The sequence below is a fragment of the Myotis daubentonii genome, chromosome 4 (assembly GCF_963259705.1).
Source record: "Myotis daubentonii chromosome 4, mMyoDau2.1, whole genome shotgun sequence".
Taxonomy (NCBI): domain Eukaryota; kingdom Metazoa; phylum Chordata; class Mammalia; order Chiroptera; family Vespertilionidae; genus Myotis; species Myotis daubentonii.
In genome coordinates, this window is record NC_081843.1 from 35,852,132 (window position 1) to 35,866,969 (window position 14,838).

A 14,838-nucleotide genomic window follows, 5' to 3' on the forward strand; every position below is an offset into this window, starting at 1 on the left:
GGTCTGAAGGGCTCTGGACCATAGTTGCTTAGAACACTTTGGGCTCTGCAGGACCAAGAAATGAATGAAGCCATGTGTCAATCCCTGCCAGAGGCTGATACAAAGGAGACCCTAGCTTTTGCTTCTTTCATTTTTAAACCCCCACCTTTTCTGTGCCTGGGAACCTCTACCAGAGCCTGATGCTTCTGAGCATACAACTATCCCAGCTGCATTCAGCAGGCAAAAGTGTACACCTTATCCATTAGGCCTGCCTCTGAGCGAATGAGAAATTTTAGGGCAAACATTGGGTTGTCAGGCTTTTGCATTGTACTAAAGTTTGTTACACTGTCCCTAGTACAATGTATCTCTCTGTGAAGGCACCTCAAGTTTCCCCCGTACATTGACATACTTGTCAGGTTTCCTACTCTTTTCAAGCACACACAGACTTCACACAGGGGAAAGGAGTGGCAGTGGGGTGGATGGACACTAACACAACTCGGTACTTTTTATTGCCTGGGACAATGGTGGGTTACAGATCACAAAGATTCAGGAAGGCCTATTGCTTGGGCCCAGGAGACACTCTCCCCGTCTCAATTCAGAATCCCTTGGGCTATGAGAAGACAGGCTTTTCCTGACTCTGGCAGGAGGTCCATGACAGTACTCAGTACAAGGAGCGTCATACCTGAGCCTAGCTGAGGGTGGCTGGACAAAGTGAGCCAGACTCATTTTAATTACTTCGGTGTGACCCTGAAAACTCGGATGTGGATGGCCGAGTTGTTTCTGATGCGGGTCAGCGGCTCTCGTGCATCAGTCTCTGGTTCCAGGTCATCAACAAGCTCCACCGTGGAGGTATTGGCGGCCACCTGCAAGGACCCGAAGCTGCCCGCCTGCAGCTGCAGCGCAATGTTGATTGCACGATTGATGGCCAGGCCCAAGCCATGAATGTAGATCTCAGTGCATGCGTTCTGACCCCGCGCCCCACCGTCCAGCAGCTTCTGGCAGCGGACCAGCTGGGCCTTAAAGTCAGTCTTCATGTTGACATAGATGTCATTGGGCCTCCGGGGCAGGCGGTGGGGCAGTCGCTTCCGAAGGGTGTACTCCACTGGATCCAGCTCAGCCTCGACGGCCCCACGGTGCTCTCGGTTTTCTGCCATGGTGCGTGCCCTGGCCGGGGGGGAAAAGACGAGATCAGCGAGGGGTGACTAGCGACTTCGCTTCCTTTCCTACTCCATTTCCTGTCCAATAGGTGTAACCAGGAGGGGGCGCACTCAACGCCCCTCTTCTCTTCCGGCCTCAGTCCCCGCCCAGTACCCCAAGCTTCCGCGTATCCTCCACCGCCACCGCCGGCTGTTCATTCATACATCGCCCCCAGCCTCAAACCCCTCCACCGCCCGCTCCCTGGCTCCCGCGCCTGCTCTCTCGGGTCCAGGTGGCCCCCTTGGGGACGCGGCCCTTTCCCCGGCCAGGTCACTTACGCGTTGTGCCAACCGGCCTAGTGGAGGGTGCAGCCAGGACCCCAGACCCGAAGCAGGGAAGGAAAGGGGTGCGCAACAGGAACGCCAGGTCGCGGGCGACCCCGGGCTTCTGCGAGCTCCGCGAACCGCCTTCCCGGCCTCCGTGCTCCCCGCCCCTAACCTACGGCCGCTCGGGCAACCGCGCGAGGCGTTGGAGTAACGCGAGGCTTCCGGGATGGTGGCTCTACCACGTGTCTCGGAGGCGGGCCCAGGGGCAGGGGGTGGTACCCGGTCAGAGGAGGAGGAGGGTCGGCTGCCCTAGGCCAGACCAAGTTCCTGGCCCTCGGCGGGTCTTGGGGGGAGAGCGGGGTCTTGGGGGGGGGGGGGGAAGCGGCTATTCTAGGGGCGCGGAGAATGTGGGTGAGGCTCTGGCAATGACAGCAGGGAACGCAGTGAATGCAGAAGAATGCGATCGCAAAGGAGCCTAAAGACAAGCCTGGGCTCCGGCATGCATCGCAGTTGCTCTGGTCAGAGGAGGCCGGACGGAGCTGAACTCTCGCTCAAAGTCCCTGTTGCCCAAATACGGAGGGGGGCATTGAGTGGTGAGGGGTGGCAGAGGACAGAGGACAGCGTCCTTGGCTCCCCGGCAGTTCACGGGGACCTGTCCCTCTCCCCTGCCTGTTGCCGGCCGACCCCAAGCCCACCCTTGGGGATCCAAGCGATGAGGCCCAGGTTTCACGATTTCCTCGGGGTACGCTAACTCACCCCCCTCAAATATCACCCACCGGTTCTTTGGTGGCTCCCCGAGACCTGGGAGCAGGAACGTGCGCCCCCTGGCGGGCAGGGCAAGGCGAAGCACTGAGCGGTGGGTGTGTGTTTCTCGCTCCCTGAGACCAGTGGGGAGAAGTTCTCTGCCCAGATTGGTGCAGCTTCTGGAGTTCCCTCTGGAAATGCGTTAGACCTGCACTGGGGACCTCGAACTACGCTCTGCTTGAGTTTTCCCATCACTCAGATGGGGTGTTCCTGTCTTGCCATGGAGTTGTGAAGTCCCATATAACCTTGTAAACTGGAAGCCTACACAAGTGAGTTGGGATTGTTATGGCCCCAGGCCCCTCTCCAGTTGCCTAGGGTAGAGCCTGACCTTATTTTACTGCAGGTTAGAAAGAACTCTCAGCACTAGTTAAACCCCATAGTTCTCTTTTTCAGCTTCAGATTCTTTCATTAACCACCAGGTGGAGGGTAATGAGGGAGGCAAGGTGGTAGGTGAAGAGGAAAGGCCGGCTACAACCCTGTTCTGCCTCAGAAGTGACACCTGAGCTGAGTTTTAATGGGTAAATAGTTCTTCTGGGAACCAAGGAGTATTCTGAAACAACTGCTCAGTATTTTTAAAAGAAGGGAAGCAGCCCTAACCAGTTTGGCTCAGTGGATAGAGCATCGGCCTGCAAACTCAAGGATCCCGGGTTCGATTCCGGTCAAGGGCACGTACATTGGTTGCGGGCACATACCCAGTGGGGAGTGTGCAGGAAGCAGCTGATCGATGTTTCTCTCTCATCCATGTTTCTAACTCTCTATCCATCTCCCTTCCTCTCTGTAAAAAATCAAGAAAATATATATTTTTTAAAAGATTCTCTTAAAAAAAAAAGGGAAGCATAATCTAAGCTACCTCAAGGAACTAGAAAAAGAAGAGCCAAATAAAGCCAAAGCAATAAGATGGTAGGAAATAATAAAGAGCAAAAATCAATGATACACAGAAAGACAATAAAGAAACTCAACTCAGAAGCTAGTTCTTTGAAAAGATAAATAAAATTGACCTTGCAAGACTGGCTAAAAAGAGGGGACAAGAGAAAGAAGACTCAAATTATGATTATTAGAAATGAAAGCGGGAATAGCCCTAAAGATCCCTCATACACTGAAAGATACTAAGAGAATAATACAAACAACTCTACATACATAAATTTGACAACTTAGGTGAAATGGACCGATTCCTAGAAAACCACAACCAACCAAACTCACTCAAGATGAAATTGACAATCTGAATAGCCCTATAACTATTACTTTAATTAATAGCTTTAAGAAAAACCTTTAGAAAAAAGGAATATCTAGGTCCAGATGGTTTCACTGGTGAATTCTACCAAAGAAGAAATGAGACGAATTATACACACAGTATCTTTCAGAAAACAGAGTAGGAAGGAACATTTCCCAACTAATTTCATGAGGTCAAAACTAGACAGATATAAAAGAAGAAAACTACAGACCAGTCTCTCTCATGAACAAAGATGCAAAAATCCTCAACAAAATGTTAGCAAATTGAATTCAACAGTAGTCTCCCTTCATCCCTGGTTTCACTTTCCAAGGTTTCAGTTGCCCATGGTCAACTTGCTTCTGATAATATTACATGGGATGTTACAGAAATAATTCATAAGTTTGAAACAGCGTGCTGCTCTTAATAGTGGGATGAAATCTCGCCTTCCTGCTCTCCAGGGATGTGATTCAATCCTTTGTCCAGCATATCCACACTGTATAAACTACCCATCCATTAATCACTTTGAAGCCGCCTTGGTTATCAGATCAACTGTGGAGGTAGCCCTTATTTTACATATGTAATACTTTCAACAATAAAGATTAAAAAATGAAAGAAAAACACAGTATATATAAGGTTTGGTACTATCTGTGTTTAGGTAGCCACTTGGGTCTTGGAATGTATCCCCCGCAGATAAGTGGGGACTGCTATATATAAAAAGAATTATAAACCATGACCAAGTGAAGCTGATTTCAAAGATGGTGCAATATAAGAAAACCAATTAACATATCTACCACATCATGCCTCCCTTTGGTCGGAAGCTTTCAGACCTAGAGCATTAAGCAGTGAGTGCCCTCTCTGGGGATCGAGTTTTCCCTGGAAAAGGCAGCAAGAACTGTGACCAGGAGCCTGTCTTCAGAATTGTGACCACTCGTTTCAGGGGGGGAAGGGGGAAAAAAATGTTTTCTATGTAATAGCATTTTACTTTTTTCTCTCTCTTTTCTGAGTTCTTCCCTGCCTTTAACTAATAAAGAATGTGGGGATAGAAACAGTTCTCTCTGAGGTTTTCCTTACTTGTGACTTAACATTCTTGACCTGGGTGGGGCTGAGAGCTGAAGCTTCTCCAGGACAAAGAGCCCGGCTCTGTGCATCAGTGTGGAAGTTAAACAGAAAGCGTAGGTGAGGTTTTTGTTGGCTATTTTAAAAGTGTGTCATTAATATAAGAAACTTTATATTCATAGTATTTAATCTTTCTCACTTGTAAAAAATAAGAAAAACAGCAGGTAAATATTCATACAGGGAATAGCAGAGCTTTAAGATTCATTTCCGCCCTAACTGGTTTGGCTCAGTGGATAGAGCATCGGCCTGCGGACTGAGGGGTTCCAGGTTCGATTCCAGTCAAGGGCACATGCCCAGGTTGTGGGCTCGATCCCCAGTGGGGGGTGTGCAGGAGGCAGCCAATCAATGATTCTCTCTCATCACTGAGGTTTCTCTCTCTCCTTCTCCCTTCCTCTCTGAAATCAATAAAAATATATATTTTTTTTTAAAAAAAGATTCATTTCCATTTTAAGTCCCTTTGTTTTGCCAGTGTGTTCATGTTCAGGTCTGTTATACTAATGTTATTTATCAATTTTTTCATTTATATACAGTTAACTAAAGAGTTTTTTCAAATATCCATGTCTGTAAAGTATTTTTTTAAATATATTTTTTTATTGATTTCAGAGAAGCAGAGGGAGAGAGTGAGTGAAAGAGAGAGAGAGAGAGAGAGAGAGAGAGAGAGAGAGAAACATCAATGATGATAGAGAATCATTGATTGGCTGCCTCCTGCACACCCCCTACTGGGGATCAAGCCTGCAACCCGGGCATGTGCCCTTGACCAGAATGGAACCTGGGATCTTTCAGTCCACAGGCCAATGCTCTATCCATCGAGCCAAACCGGCTAGGGCTGTAAAGCATTTTTAAATAAAGTTTCTTTTGATATATATAACATTAACACTCTAAAGGAAAAAGTTCATATGATCATTTCAGTTTATGCAGAAAAACTATTCAACATAATTAATCATTCCATTTATGATTTTAAAAAGTGTTAGGTTAACAAAGAATAGAAGAAACTTCTTCAACCTTATAAAGAGCATCTAAAAAACCCACAACTACTGTTATACTTAATAGTAAAAGACTGGCCACCTTTCTTTTTGTTTTTATTTTACTGATTTCAGAGAGGGAGAGGGAGAGGGACAGGGACAGGGACAGGGACAGGGACAGGGACAGGGAGAGATAGGAAGAAACATCAATGATGAGAGAATCATCAATCAGCTGCTTCTTGCATGCCCCCTACTGAGGATTGAGCCAGCAACCTGGGTATGTGCCCTGACTCAGAATCAAACCATGACCTCCTGGTTCATAGGCCCACACTCAACCACTGAACCACACAGGCTGGGCATGGCCACCTTTCTTTTAAAAGACTGTCTTCTCTCACCACTCTTATTTCAGCCAATGCAATAAGGCAAGAAAAGGATATAGATTGGAAAGGAAGAAATAAAACTGTTTCTATTTGCAGATGACATGACTATATACATAAAAAATCCCAAGAGTCTATAAAAAAACTTATAATTAATAAATGAGTTTAGGAAGTTTGCAGGATACAAGATTAACATACAAAAAAATCAATTGTAGCCGAAACTGGTTTGGCTCAGTGGATAGAGCGTCGGCCTGGGGACTGAAGGGTCCTAGGTTCGATTCCGGTCAAGGGCATGTACCTGGGTTGCGGGCACATCCCCAGCGGGAGATGTGCAGGAGGCGGCTGATCGATGTTTCTCTCTCATCGATGTTTCTAACTCTCTATCTCTCTCCCTTCCTCTCTGTAAAAAATCAATAAAATATATTTTAAAAAATCAATTGTATTTCTACATACTGGCAATAAACAATTGGAAACTAAAATTTAAAACACAATAATACCATTTATAGTTACCCCAGAGATGGGGGCGAGTGGGAGAAATATTTACATATACATCTAACAAAACATCTACAAAATCTACATGCTGAAAATCTACAAATGCTGATGAAAAAAACAAAAAATCTAAGTAAATACATAGCTATACCATGTCCGTGTATTGGAAGATTTAACAGTAAAGATATCAATTCTCTTCAAATTGATTTCTAGCTTTAATACAATTACCAGCAAGAAAATCCCAGCAAGAATTTTTGCAGATTTAAACAAGTTTGTTGTAAAAGTTATATGGAAAGGCAAGAAAAGTTAAAGCAATTTTAAAAAAGAAAGAGTTGGAATCATACTTCCTGATTTTAATACTTAAAATATAAACACGATATCAAGACAGTGTGGTATCTCCCAAGGGATAGACACAAAAATCAATAAAATGGAACGGAGAACCCAGAAATGGATTCACACAAGTACAGCCAGCTGATTTTGACAATAGTGTAAAAGCAGTTGAATGGGGAAAGAAAGTCTTTTCAGCAAATGGTGTTAAAGCAACTGGACAAACAGGAAAAGAACTGGACCTCAGCTCTATGAAAAAAATTAACACAAAATGGATGATAGATCTAAATATAAAATGTAAACCTTTCAGAAGAAAACATAGGTAAATATCTTCATGACACAGGGTCAGGTGAAGAGTTTTTTGACACAACTCCTACAATTCCAAAAGCATAATGTACTATTAAACAAAAAAATTGATAAATTGTATGTCAGCCAAAATTTAAAAAAACCTTTACTCTGTGAAAGAGCACATTAATAGGATGAAAAGAGAAGCCACAGCCGAAACCGGTTTGGCTCAGTGGATAGAGCGTCGGCCTGCGGACTGAAAGGTCCGGGGTTCGATTCCGGTCAAGGGCATGTACCTGGGTTGTGGGCACTTCCCCAGTGGGGAATGTGCAGGAGGCAGCTGATCGATGTTTCTAACTCTCTATCTCTCCCTCTTCCTCTCTGTAAAAAATCAATAAAATATATTTTAAAAAAAAAAAAGAAAAGAAAAAAAAAAAGAGAAGCCACAGACTGGGAGAAAATATTTGCAAATCATATATTTGACAAAGGACTTGTATCCAGAATATATATAGAACAGTCTAAATTCAAGAGTTAGAAAACAGCTCAATTAGAAAAATAGGCAAAAGTGTATATATATATATGTATATATATATATATTTCTTTATTGATTTCAGAGAGGAAGGGAGAGGGAGATAGAAACATCAATGAAAAGAGAGAATCATTGATCATCTGCCTCCTGCACGACCCCTTCTGGGGATCGAGCCTAGAACCTGGGCATGTGCCCTTGACCAGAATCGAACCCAGGACACTTCAGTCCACAGGCTGATGCTCTATCCATTGAGCCAAACCGGCCAGGGCTAGGCAAAAGTCTTGATGAGATACTATCAAGATGCCAAAAAAGCACATACGACATTCAGTATCATTAGTCATTAAAACCATGACTACTACACACCTATTAGATATCCAAAATAAAAATCCTGCACAATACCAAGCGCTGACAAGAATGCAGAGAAACTTGTCATACGTCTGTATGGATCTCTCATATACCGCTTGTGGGAATGTTAAATGATACAGCCTCTTTGGAAAACAGTTTGGCAGTTTCTTGTAAAGCTAAACATATACTCACCATATGACCCAGCAAGAATCCTCCTGAGCATTTAAAACCTGTACACACATGTCCATAGCAGCGTTAGTTATAATATCCCAAACTGGAAACAAGCCAGGTGTCTCTCAGCAGGTAGATAGTTTAAAAAACTGTGGTACATCCACACCATGGAATACTACTCAGCAATGAAGATGGGCTCAAGGAGCCCCGTTAGATGGTTGGAATACTGGTAACATCATAGAGTACTGTGCTAAGCAGCTCATAGTTAGTGTGGAAGGCAAACAAGATGTGAAAAATCGGCCGAAACCGGTTTGGCTCGGTGGATAGAGCGTCAGCCTGCGGACTGAGGGGTCCCAGGTTCGATTCCGGTCAGGGGCATGTACCTGGGTTGCGGGCATATCCCCAGTGGGAGATGTGCAGGAGGCAGCTGATCGATGTTTCTCTCTCATCGATGTTTCTAGCTCTCTATCTCTCTCCCTTCCTCTCTGTAAAAAATCAATAAAATATATTTAAAAAAAAAAAAAAAAGATGTGAAAAATCGTATGACCAGTGGGGAGAATGTACAGGAATCTGGTAGACCCCCAAGGGGAAATAGCCAATGAGACCTTGAGGGGAGCAATGGCTAAGCTGAGACAGAATTTCTAGCAGGACTCATATCCTGTGTAGTTCCTCCTATTACAAAGAGGAGGTCTAGAAGGACTAAGTCATTGGAGATAGGAGAGGAGAGTAGGAACCAGCAAAGGACTCAGGAGCAGCTAGTGAGATAGGAGGAAATCCAAGGGAGTATGGAAGCCAGGTGAAGAAAGCGTTTTCTGGAGGAGGGAGTGATTGACTCTGTCATATGCTGCCAAGAGGCCACATATGACACTGGACCAGTGGATTTAGCCATGTAGATCACTGGTGACTTGAGAAGAAATTACATTTGGTGGACCAAAGAACTTAGTAGAAACTAATTCTGAATGCAATAAATTAAGGCCCATTTTGTCTGATAATTAAAAATAAGAATAATTTGTGAACTGTTACTTAAGTTGTGTGTCTTTTCATGTTATCTAAAATATGTTTTCCAAACTTTGACATCCAGATAAATGTAAAGGTTCACAATTAGTTGGGGGAAGCCAAGCTCTGAAATACTGTAAGCTGACTTGACACTAAGATGGTCCTTACCTTTTTACATTTCATTGAAGGTGAACGCCACAGAGGGATCTTCCATTAGGAAAAAAGGCAGAGCTTGGCTGTTTAGTCTTTTTTTGTGTGAGGCATGAATCTTCTATTTTTATTTTTTTAAGCTTTGGGGGGGGGGCATTTATTTATTTATTTATTTATTTTAATTAATTAAATCTTTATTGTTTAGATTATTACATTTGTTCCTCTTTTTCCTCCCATAACTCCCCTCCACCCAGCTCCCACCCCACCCTCCTCCCTCACTCCCCACCCACTGTCCTCATCCACAGGTGCACGATAAGCTTTTTATTTTTATTGACGATAGTATTACAGATGTCCCCTATTTCCCCCCCATCCCCCTCCACTCAGCCCCCTTAGCTGTTTAGTCTTACTTGAGACCTTCCTTTCATCTAGATTAATCGTCTAACTAAATCTCTTGTTTAGTTCAAAAGCTTGCAAATTTAAAACAACACAGACCAAGACATTTTACAGCATAGTATCTGAACAGAAAATATTTTAGGTCCAAGTGATTTGTTTGTAAATTTTTTCTTTAATACTGCACACGAGAGATTGTCTGATATGAAGCTTATAGGCTTCATTTTCATAGTGTCATCATCAGCACCACGGAGGTTCCCATTTTATAGTTGGGGGACAGGACTTGCCCAGAGTCACAAACTGGCACACAAGGAGCCATGGGGGATCATCCCAATTTTATACCCTGGAGTCAGTCTTGCTCTTTTTCTTTTTTTTCATTCTCATTGGCAGTTTTGCTCTTCTTGACTCACTGCATCTAGTGAGTGCTACACTTGGGTCAAAACCATTTTCATGGTAGCATTCGAGGCCCTGAACTGAAATTTCACTTCACTTCTCATCTAACTAGCAATCCAGGTCCTCTTCTCCCATCAGCCTGCATTGTCACTATTCTCAAGGGGATGCCACTTTTCCTAAATTTACTTAAATCTTGCCCTTCTTTCAGCTCAGCACAAGCCACCACTGTCGCCAACTGCTCCCAGTGCACAGAGGTCCCTTTGCCTGTGTACCATCTCTCCACCATAATTTACAACCTCACATTTGCTAATCTATCCTATATAATAAAAGCCTAATATGTTAAGTGTCCGGTAGTCCAATCATCTGTTCAACCAATCAAAGCGTAATATGCTAATGATATGCTAAGGCAGCTCAACTGCTCGCTATGATGTACACTGACCACCAGGGGGCAGACAGTCAACCGGTCAACCAGTTGCTATGATGTGCACTGACCACTAGGGGGCAGACAGTTGACCAGTCAACCAGTCACTATGACATGCACTGACCACCAGGGGACAAATGCTCCGACCAGTAGGTTAGCTTGCTGCTGGGGTCCAGCTGATCAGGACTGAGAGAGACAGGCCGGACATGCCCTAGAGTCCTCCCACAGTCTCTCCCTGGCTGGCCAACCTCCTGCATCCCTCCCCAGCCCCAATTGTGCACCAGTGGGGTCCCTCAGCCTGGCCTGTACCCTGTCACAATCCAGGACCCCTTGGGGGATGTTAGAGAGCCAGTTTTGGCCCGATCCTGCAGACCAGGCCAAGGGACCCCACTGGTGCACGAATTCATGCACCGGGCCTCTAGTATCCTAATAAGAGAGAAACATGGTAATTAGCGTACGACTGCTACCCTTCCCATTGGCTAATCAGGGCGATATGCAAATTAACTGCCAGCCAAGATGGCGGCCGGCAGCCAGGCAGCTTGAAACTAACATGAGGCTTGCTTGCTTCAGTGACGGAGGAAACCAATGTTCCGCGCCTGCCTTGCAGGCCTCTGAGCCTGCAGTTTGAAACATTGTAACAAATATAGAAGCTAAACAAAACCCCAGAAACCCGCTTTCAGCAAGCTGGGATCTCAGAGCTGGAGTTATACATTGTTTCGATTATAGAACCCAAACAAACCAGATACCTGCTTTCAGCAGCAGAGGCCTCAGAGCTGGAGCCAGAGCTAAAGCTGGTCCAGAATAAAAAAGAAAAAAGAAAAAAAGGAGCAGTTGGGAGCTTCAGTCACCCGCCAGCCTGAAAACAGCCCTCAGCCCCTCACCCAGACTGGCCAGGCACCCCAGTGGGGACCCCCACCCTGAAGGGTGTGTGACCAGCTGCAAACAGCCATCATCCCCTCACCCAGGCTGGCCAGGCACCCCAGTGGGGACCCCCACCCTGATCCAGGACACCCTTCAGGGCAAACCAGCCAGCCCCACCCATGCACCAGGCCTCTATCCTATATAGTAAAAGGGTAATATGCCTCCCAGCACTGGGATCAGCGGAGCCGAGAGGTCTCCCGGCACCGGGATCAGCATGACAGGGGGCAGCGCCCAAACCCCCTGATCGCCCTGTGGCTCTGTGTGTGACAGGGGGAGGGGCCACAACCTCCCTATCCGCCCTGCTCTGTTCGTGACAGGGGAAGGCGCCCCAACCTCCTGATCAGCCCTGCTCTGTGCCTGATACGGGGGAGCTCCCCAATGCCCTGATCGCCCTGCGGCTCTGTGTGTGACAGGGTGCGGCGCCCCAACCCCCTGATCGGCCCTGCTCTGTGTGTGACAGGGTGCAGCGCCCCAACCCCCCCCCCACCCCCCACGGGCCCTGCTCTGTGTGTGATGGGGTAGAGCCATAACCTCCCCATAGGCCCTGCCCTGAGTGTGAGAGTGGCGGCATCCCAACCCCCTGATTGGCCCTGCTCTGTGGGTGATAGAGGGCGGCGCCCGAACCCCCTGATCCGCCCTGCTCTGTGTGTGACAGGGGGTGGTGCCCCAACTCCCCTAACGGCCCTACTCTGTGAGTGACAGGGGGGAGCTCCTCAACCCCCTGATGGGCCCTGCTCTGTGTGTGACAGGGGGGAGCTCCCCAACCCCCTGATGGGCCCTGCTCTGTGCGTGACAGGGTATGGAGCCCCAACCCCCTGATGGGCCCTGCTCTGTGTGTGACAGGGGGTGGCGCTGCAACCTCCCCATCTACCCTGCCTTAAGTGTGACAGGGGGCGGTGCCCCAACTCCCCAATCGGCCCTGCTCTGAGCCCGACCAGGGGCTGCACCTAGGGATTGGACCTGCCCTCTGCCACCCGGGAGCAGGCCTAAGCCAGCAGGTCGTTATCTCCCGAGGGGTCCCAGACTGCAAGAGGGCACAGGCCGGGCTGAGGGACCCCTCCTCCCCACCGAGTGCACAAATTTTTGTGCACTGGGCCTCTAGTATATATATAAAAGCCTAATAAACTAAGTGTCCCACCGATTGGTCGACCACTCAACCAGTCACTATGATGCACACTGACCACCAGGGGGCAGATGCTCCAACTGGTAGGTTAGCTTGCTGCTGGGGTCCAGTGGACTGGGACTGGGCGAGACATCCCAGACATGTTCTGGACCCGTCTCACGGTCCCTCCCCACTGGCCAACCTCCTGCGGTCCCTCCCCGGCTGCCCGGCCCCCATCGGGGACTGGGCAAGACACCCCGATTGCTGGTCAGGCCGAGGGACCCCACCCATGCATGAATTTGTGCACTGAGCATCTAGTTAATAATAAGACGTGCTAAGACCTCACTCATTCAGAGGTTAGACTGCTGATAACTTCCAACCACCCAGAACACAATCTAGCAAAGTTAAAAAACAAACAAAAAGCAACAACAAAAGCTTTTTAAAAAATTTTTTTAGCCCTAGCCGGTTTGGCTCAGTGGATAGAGCGTCAGCCTGCGGACTGAAGGGTCCCAGGTTCGATTCCGGTCAGGGGCATGTATCTTGGTTGCGGGCACATCCCCAATGGGGGTTGTGCAGGAGGCAGCTGATCGATGCTTCTCTCTCATGGATGTTTCTAGCTCTCTATCCCTCTCCCTTCTTCTCTGTAAAAAATCAATAAAATATATTTAAAAAAAATTTTTTTTAATCCTCACCAGAGGATATCTTTCCATTGATTTTTAGAGAGTGGGAGGGAGGGGGAGAGGCAGAGAGAGAGAAACACTGACGTGAATTTGTTGCCTCCCGCAGGCACCCTGATTAGGGCCAGGGCCAGGGCCAGGGATCGAGTCTGCAACTGAAGTACATGCCCTAGGAAGGAATCCAACCCCGGACCCTTCAATTCACTGGCCGACGCTCTATCCACTGAGCAAACTGGCTAGGGCAAAAAGCTTTTGAGTAAAAAAACAAACAAAAATACCCAGCTGTCATAAGCATATTCTAGGAGAAAAATTCTGATCCAAGACTAGGTTCTGTTGATACATTTTCATACAGTATTAATAATCTGCCCTAACCGGTTTGGCTCAGTGGATAGAGCGTCGGCCTGTGGACTGAAGGGTCCCAGGTTCGATTCTGGTCAAGGGCATGTACCTTGGTTGTGGGCACATCCCCAGTGGGGGGCATGCAGGAGGCAGCTGATCGATGTTTCTCTCTCATCAATGTTTCTAACTCTCTATCCCTCTCCCTTCCTCTCTGTAAAAAATCAATAAAAAAATATATTTAAAAAAAATAATCTGAATATTGTGGGCTGTGTGTAATCAAAAGCCACTATTTCCTAACATTTGTGGAGTACTTGCCCTGTGCCAAGCACTGTGTTAAGTGCTTTACTATATAATCCAGAGGAGAGAGATTAATAATTTGTTCAAGGCCACAGTTGGTAATGGATGGAATCAGGACAGGAGCCCTTGCTTTAAACAACTGCCATTTTCGGGCCTGTTTGCCGGACAACAGAGGCAGGAATCCTGTCTTCAAGAAAGACAAGGGAACTGAAAAAAGCGGACACTAAAACTCCGAATGCATAGAAGCCTGGGGGGGAGAGGAAGGTATTCGGCGCAGGAACAAAAGGCTTCTTCACTGGCTGCTCCTAAGGTCCGCTATTGGTTATGGCACAGGTCAGAACTTACTTTCCCTGTTTTGAGAAGGATTATTTTGTATTTGGTAACAGCTATTTTAGGAAGCTGGGCGGTAGAGTATACATTCTAGAATGACTTCCAAGGAAAATCGTGAAAACACACAACTCTTTCATCCCTAAAAAGTTCAGGGATTCAGAAAAGTCATTCCGGAAAACCTCTTTAAACAAAGGAGGTGTCGATCTACATTTTACATTTGCATAGTAGTTATCATCCTTTCAAAGCCTTTCACATTCACTTATTCTAATTATTTCAGCACTCCAGGAAGGCAGTGGAGTGGGGGCCGGGGATGGGAAGCGAACATTACCTGCTAGTTACTACAACAGAGCCAATTCTTAGTCAATGGCAGAGCCAGACAAGCTCCAGGTCTCCCCGGCCAGCACTGCCTCGGGCTGCTGTGAATCATAGGTTCCTCACTTGGTGCGTGTATCCCAGGACCCCTGATAAACGCACCTCTTTCAACACCGGCGGGCTTCCTGGAGGAAGCCGACTGACTGCTCAGAAGCCGGCGATGTCACTAGCGGCGGCCTCCACGACGGTCGCGCGTCACGTGTCAGGGGGCAGCCAGGGAGTACCCCGGGGGCACCCCCACCCCTGACCGCCGCGAGCCCCGCGTCACGTGACCAGCCGGGCTCCGGGGTCACGTGCCGGGGGGCTGGGGGGCGGCGGGCGCGCAGGCCGCCCCAGCAGGGCGCGCGGAGAGCCGGCGAGGCCGTGTGGGTCGGAGCCGGCCGGGCCGCGGCG

General features: G+C 47.4%; 1 protein-coding gene across 3 annotated transcripts; it reads right to left on the reverse strand.

Moving 5' to 3' along the window:
- Positions 1-455: 455 nt before the first annotated feature.
- POP7 (POP7 homolog, ribonuclease P/MRP subunit) lies at positions 456-14,719 on the reverse strand. Of its 3 annotated transcripts, none has more exons than XM_059693625.1 (2): positions 14,548-14,719; positions 456-1,143 (listed from the first exon to the last, which is right to left on the reverse strand). In XM_059693625.1, the coding sequence occupies exon 2, from the start codon at positions 1,131-1,133 to the stop codon at positions 711-713; it is 423 nt and encodes a 140-aa protein (XP_059549608.1). In that variant the 5' UTR covers positions 1,134-1,143; positions 14,548-14,719; the 3' UTR covers positions 456-710. The 3 variants fall into 3 exon arrangements, with proteins under 3 accessions (XP_059549608.1, XP_059549610.1, XP_059549607.1); XM_059693627.1 differs by lacking the exon at positions 14,548-14,719 and adding an exon at positions 14,402-14,421; XM_059693624.1 differs by lacking the exon at positions 14,548-14,719 and adding an exon at positions 1,455-1,674.
- Positions 14,720-14,838: the final 119 nt, after the last annotated feature.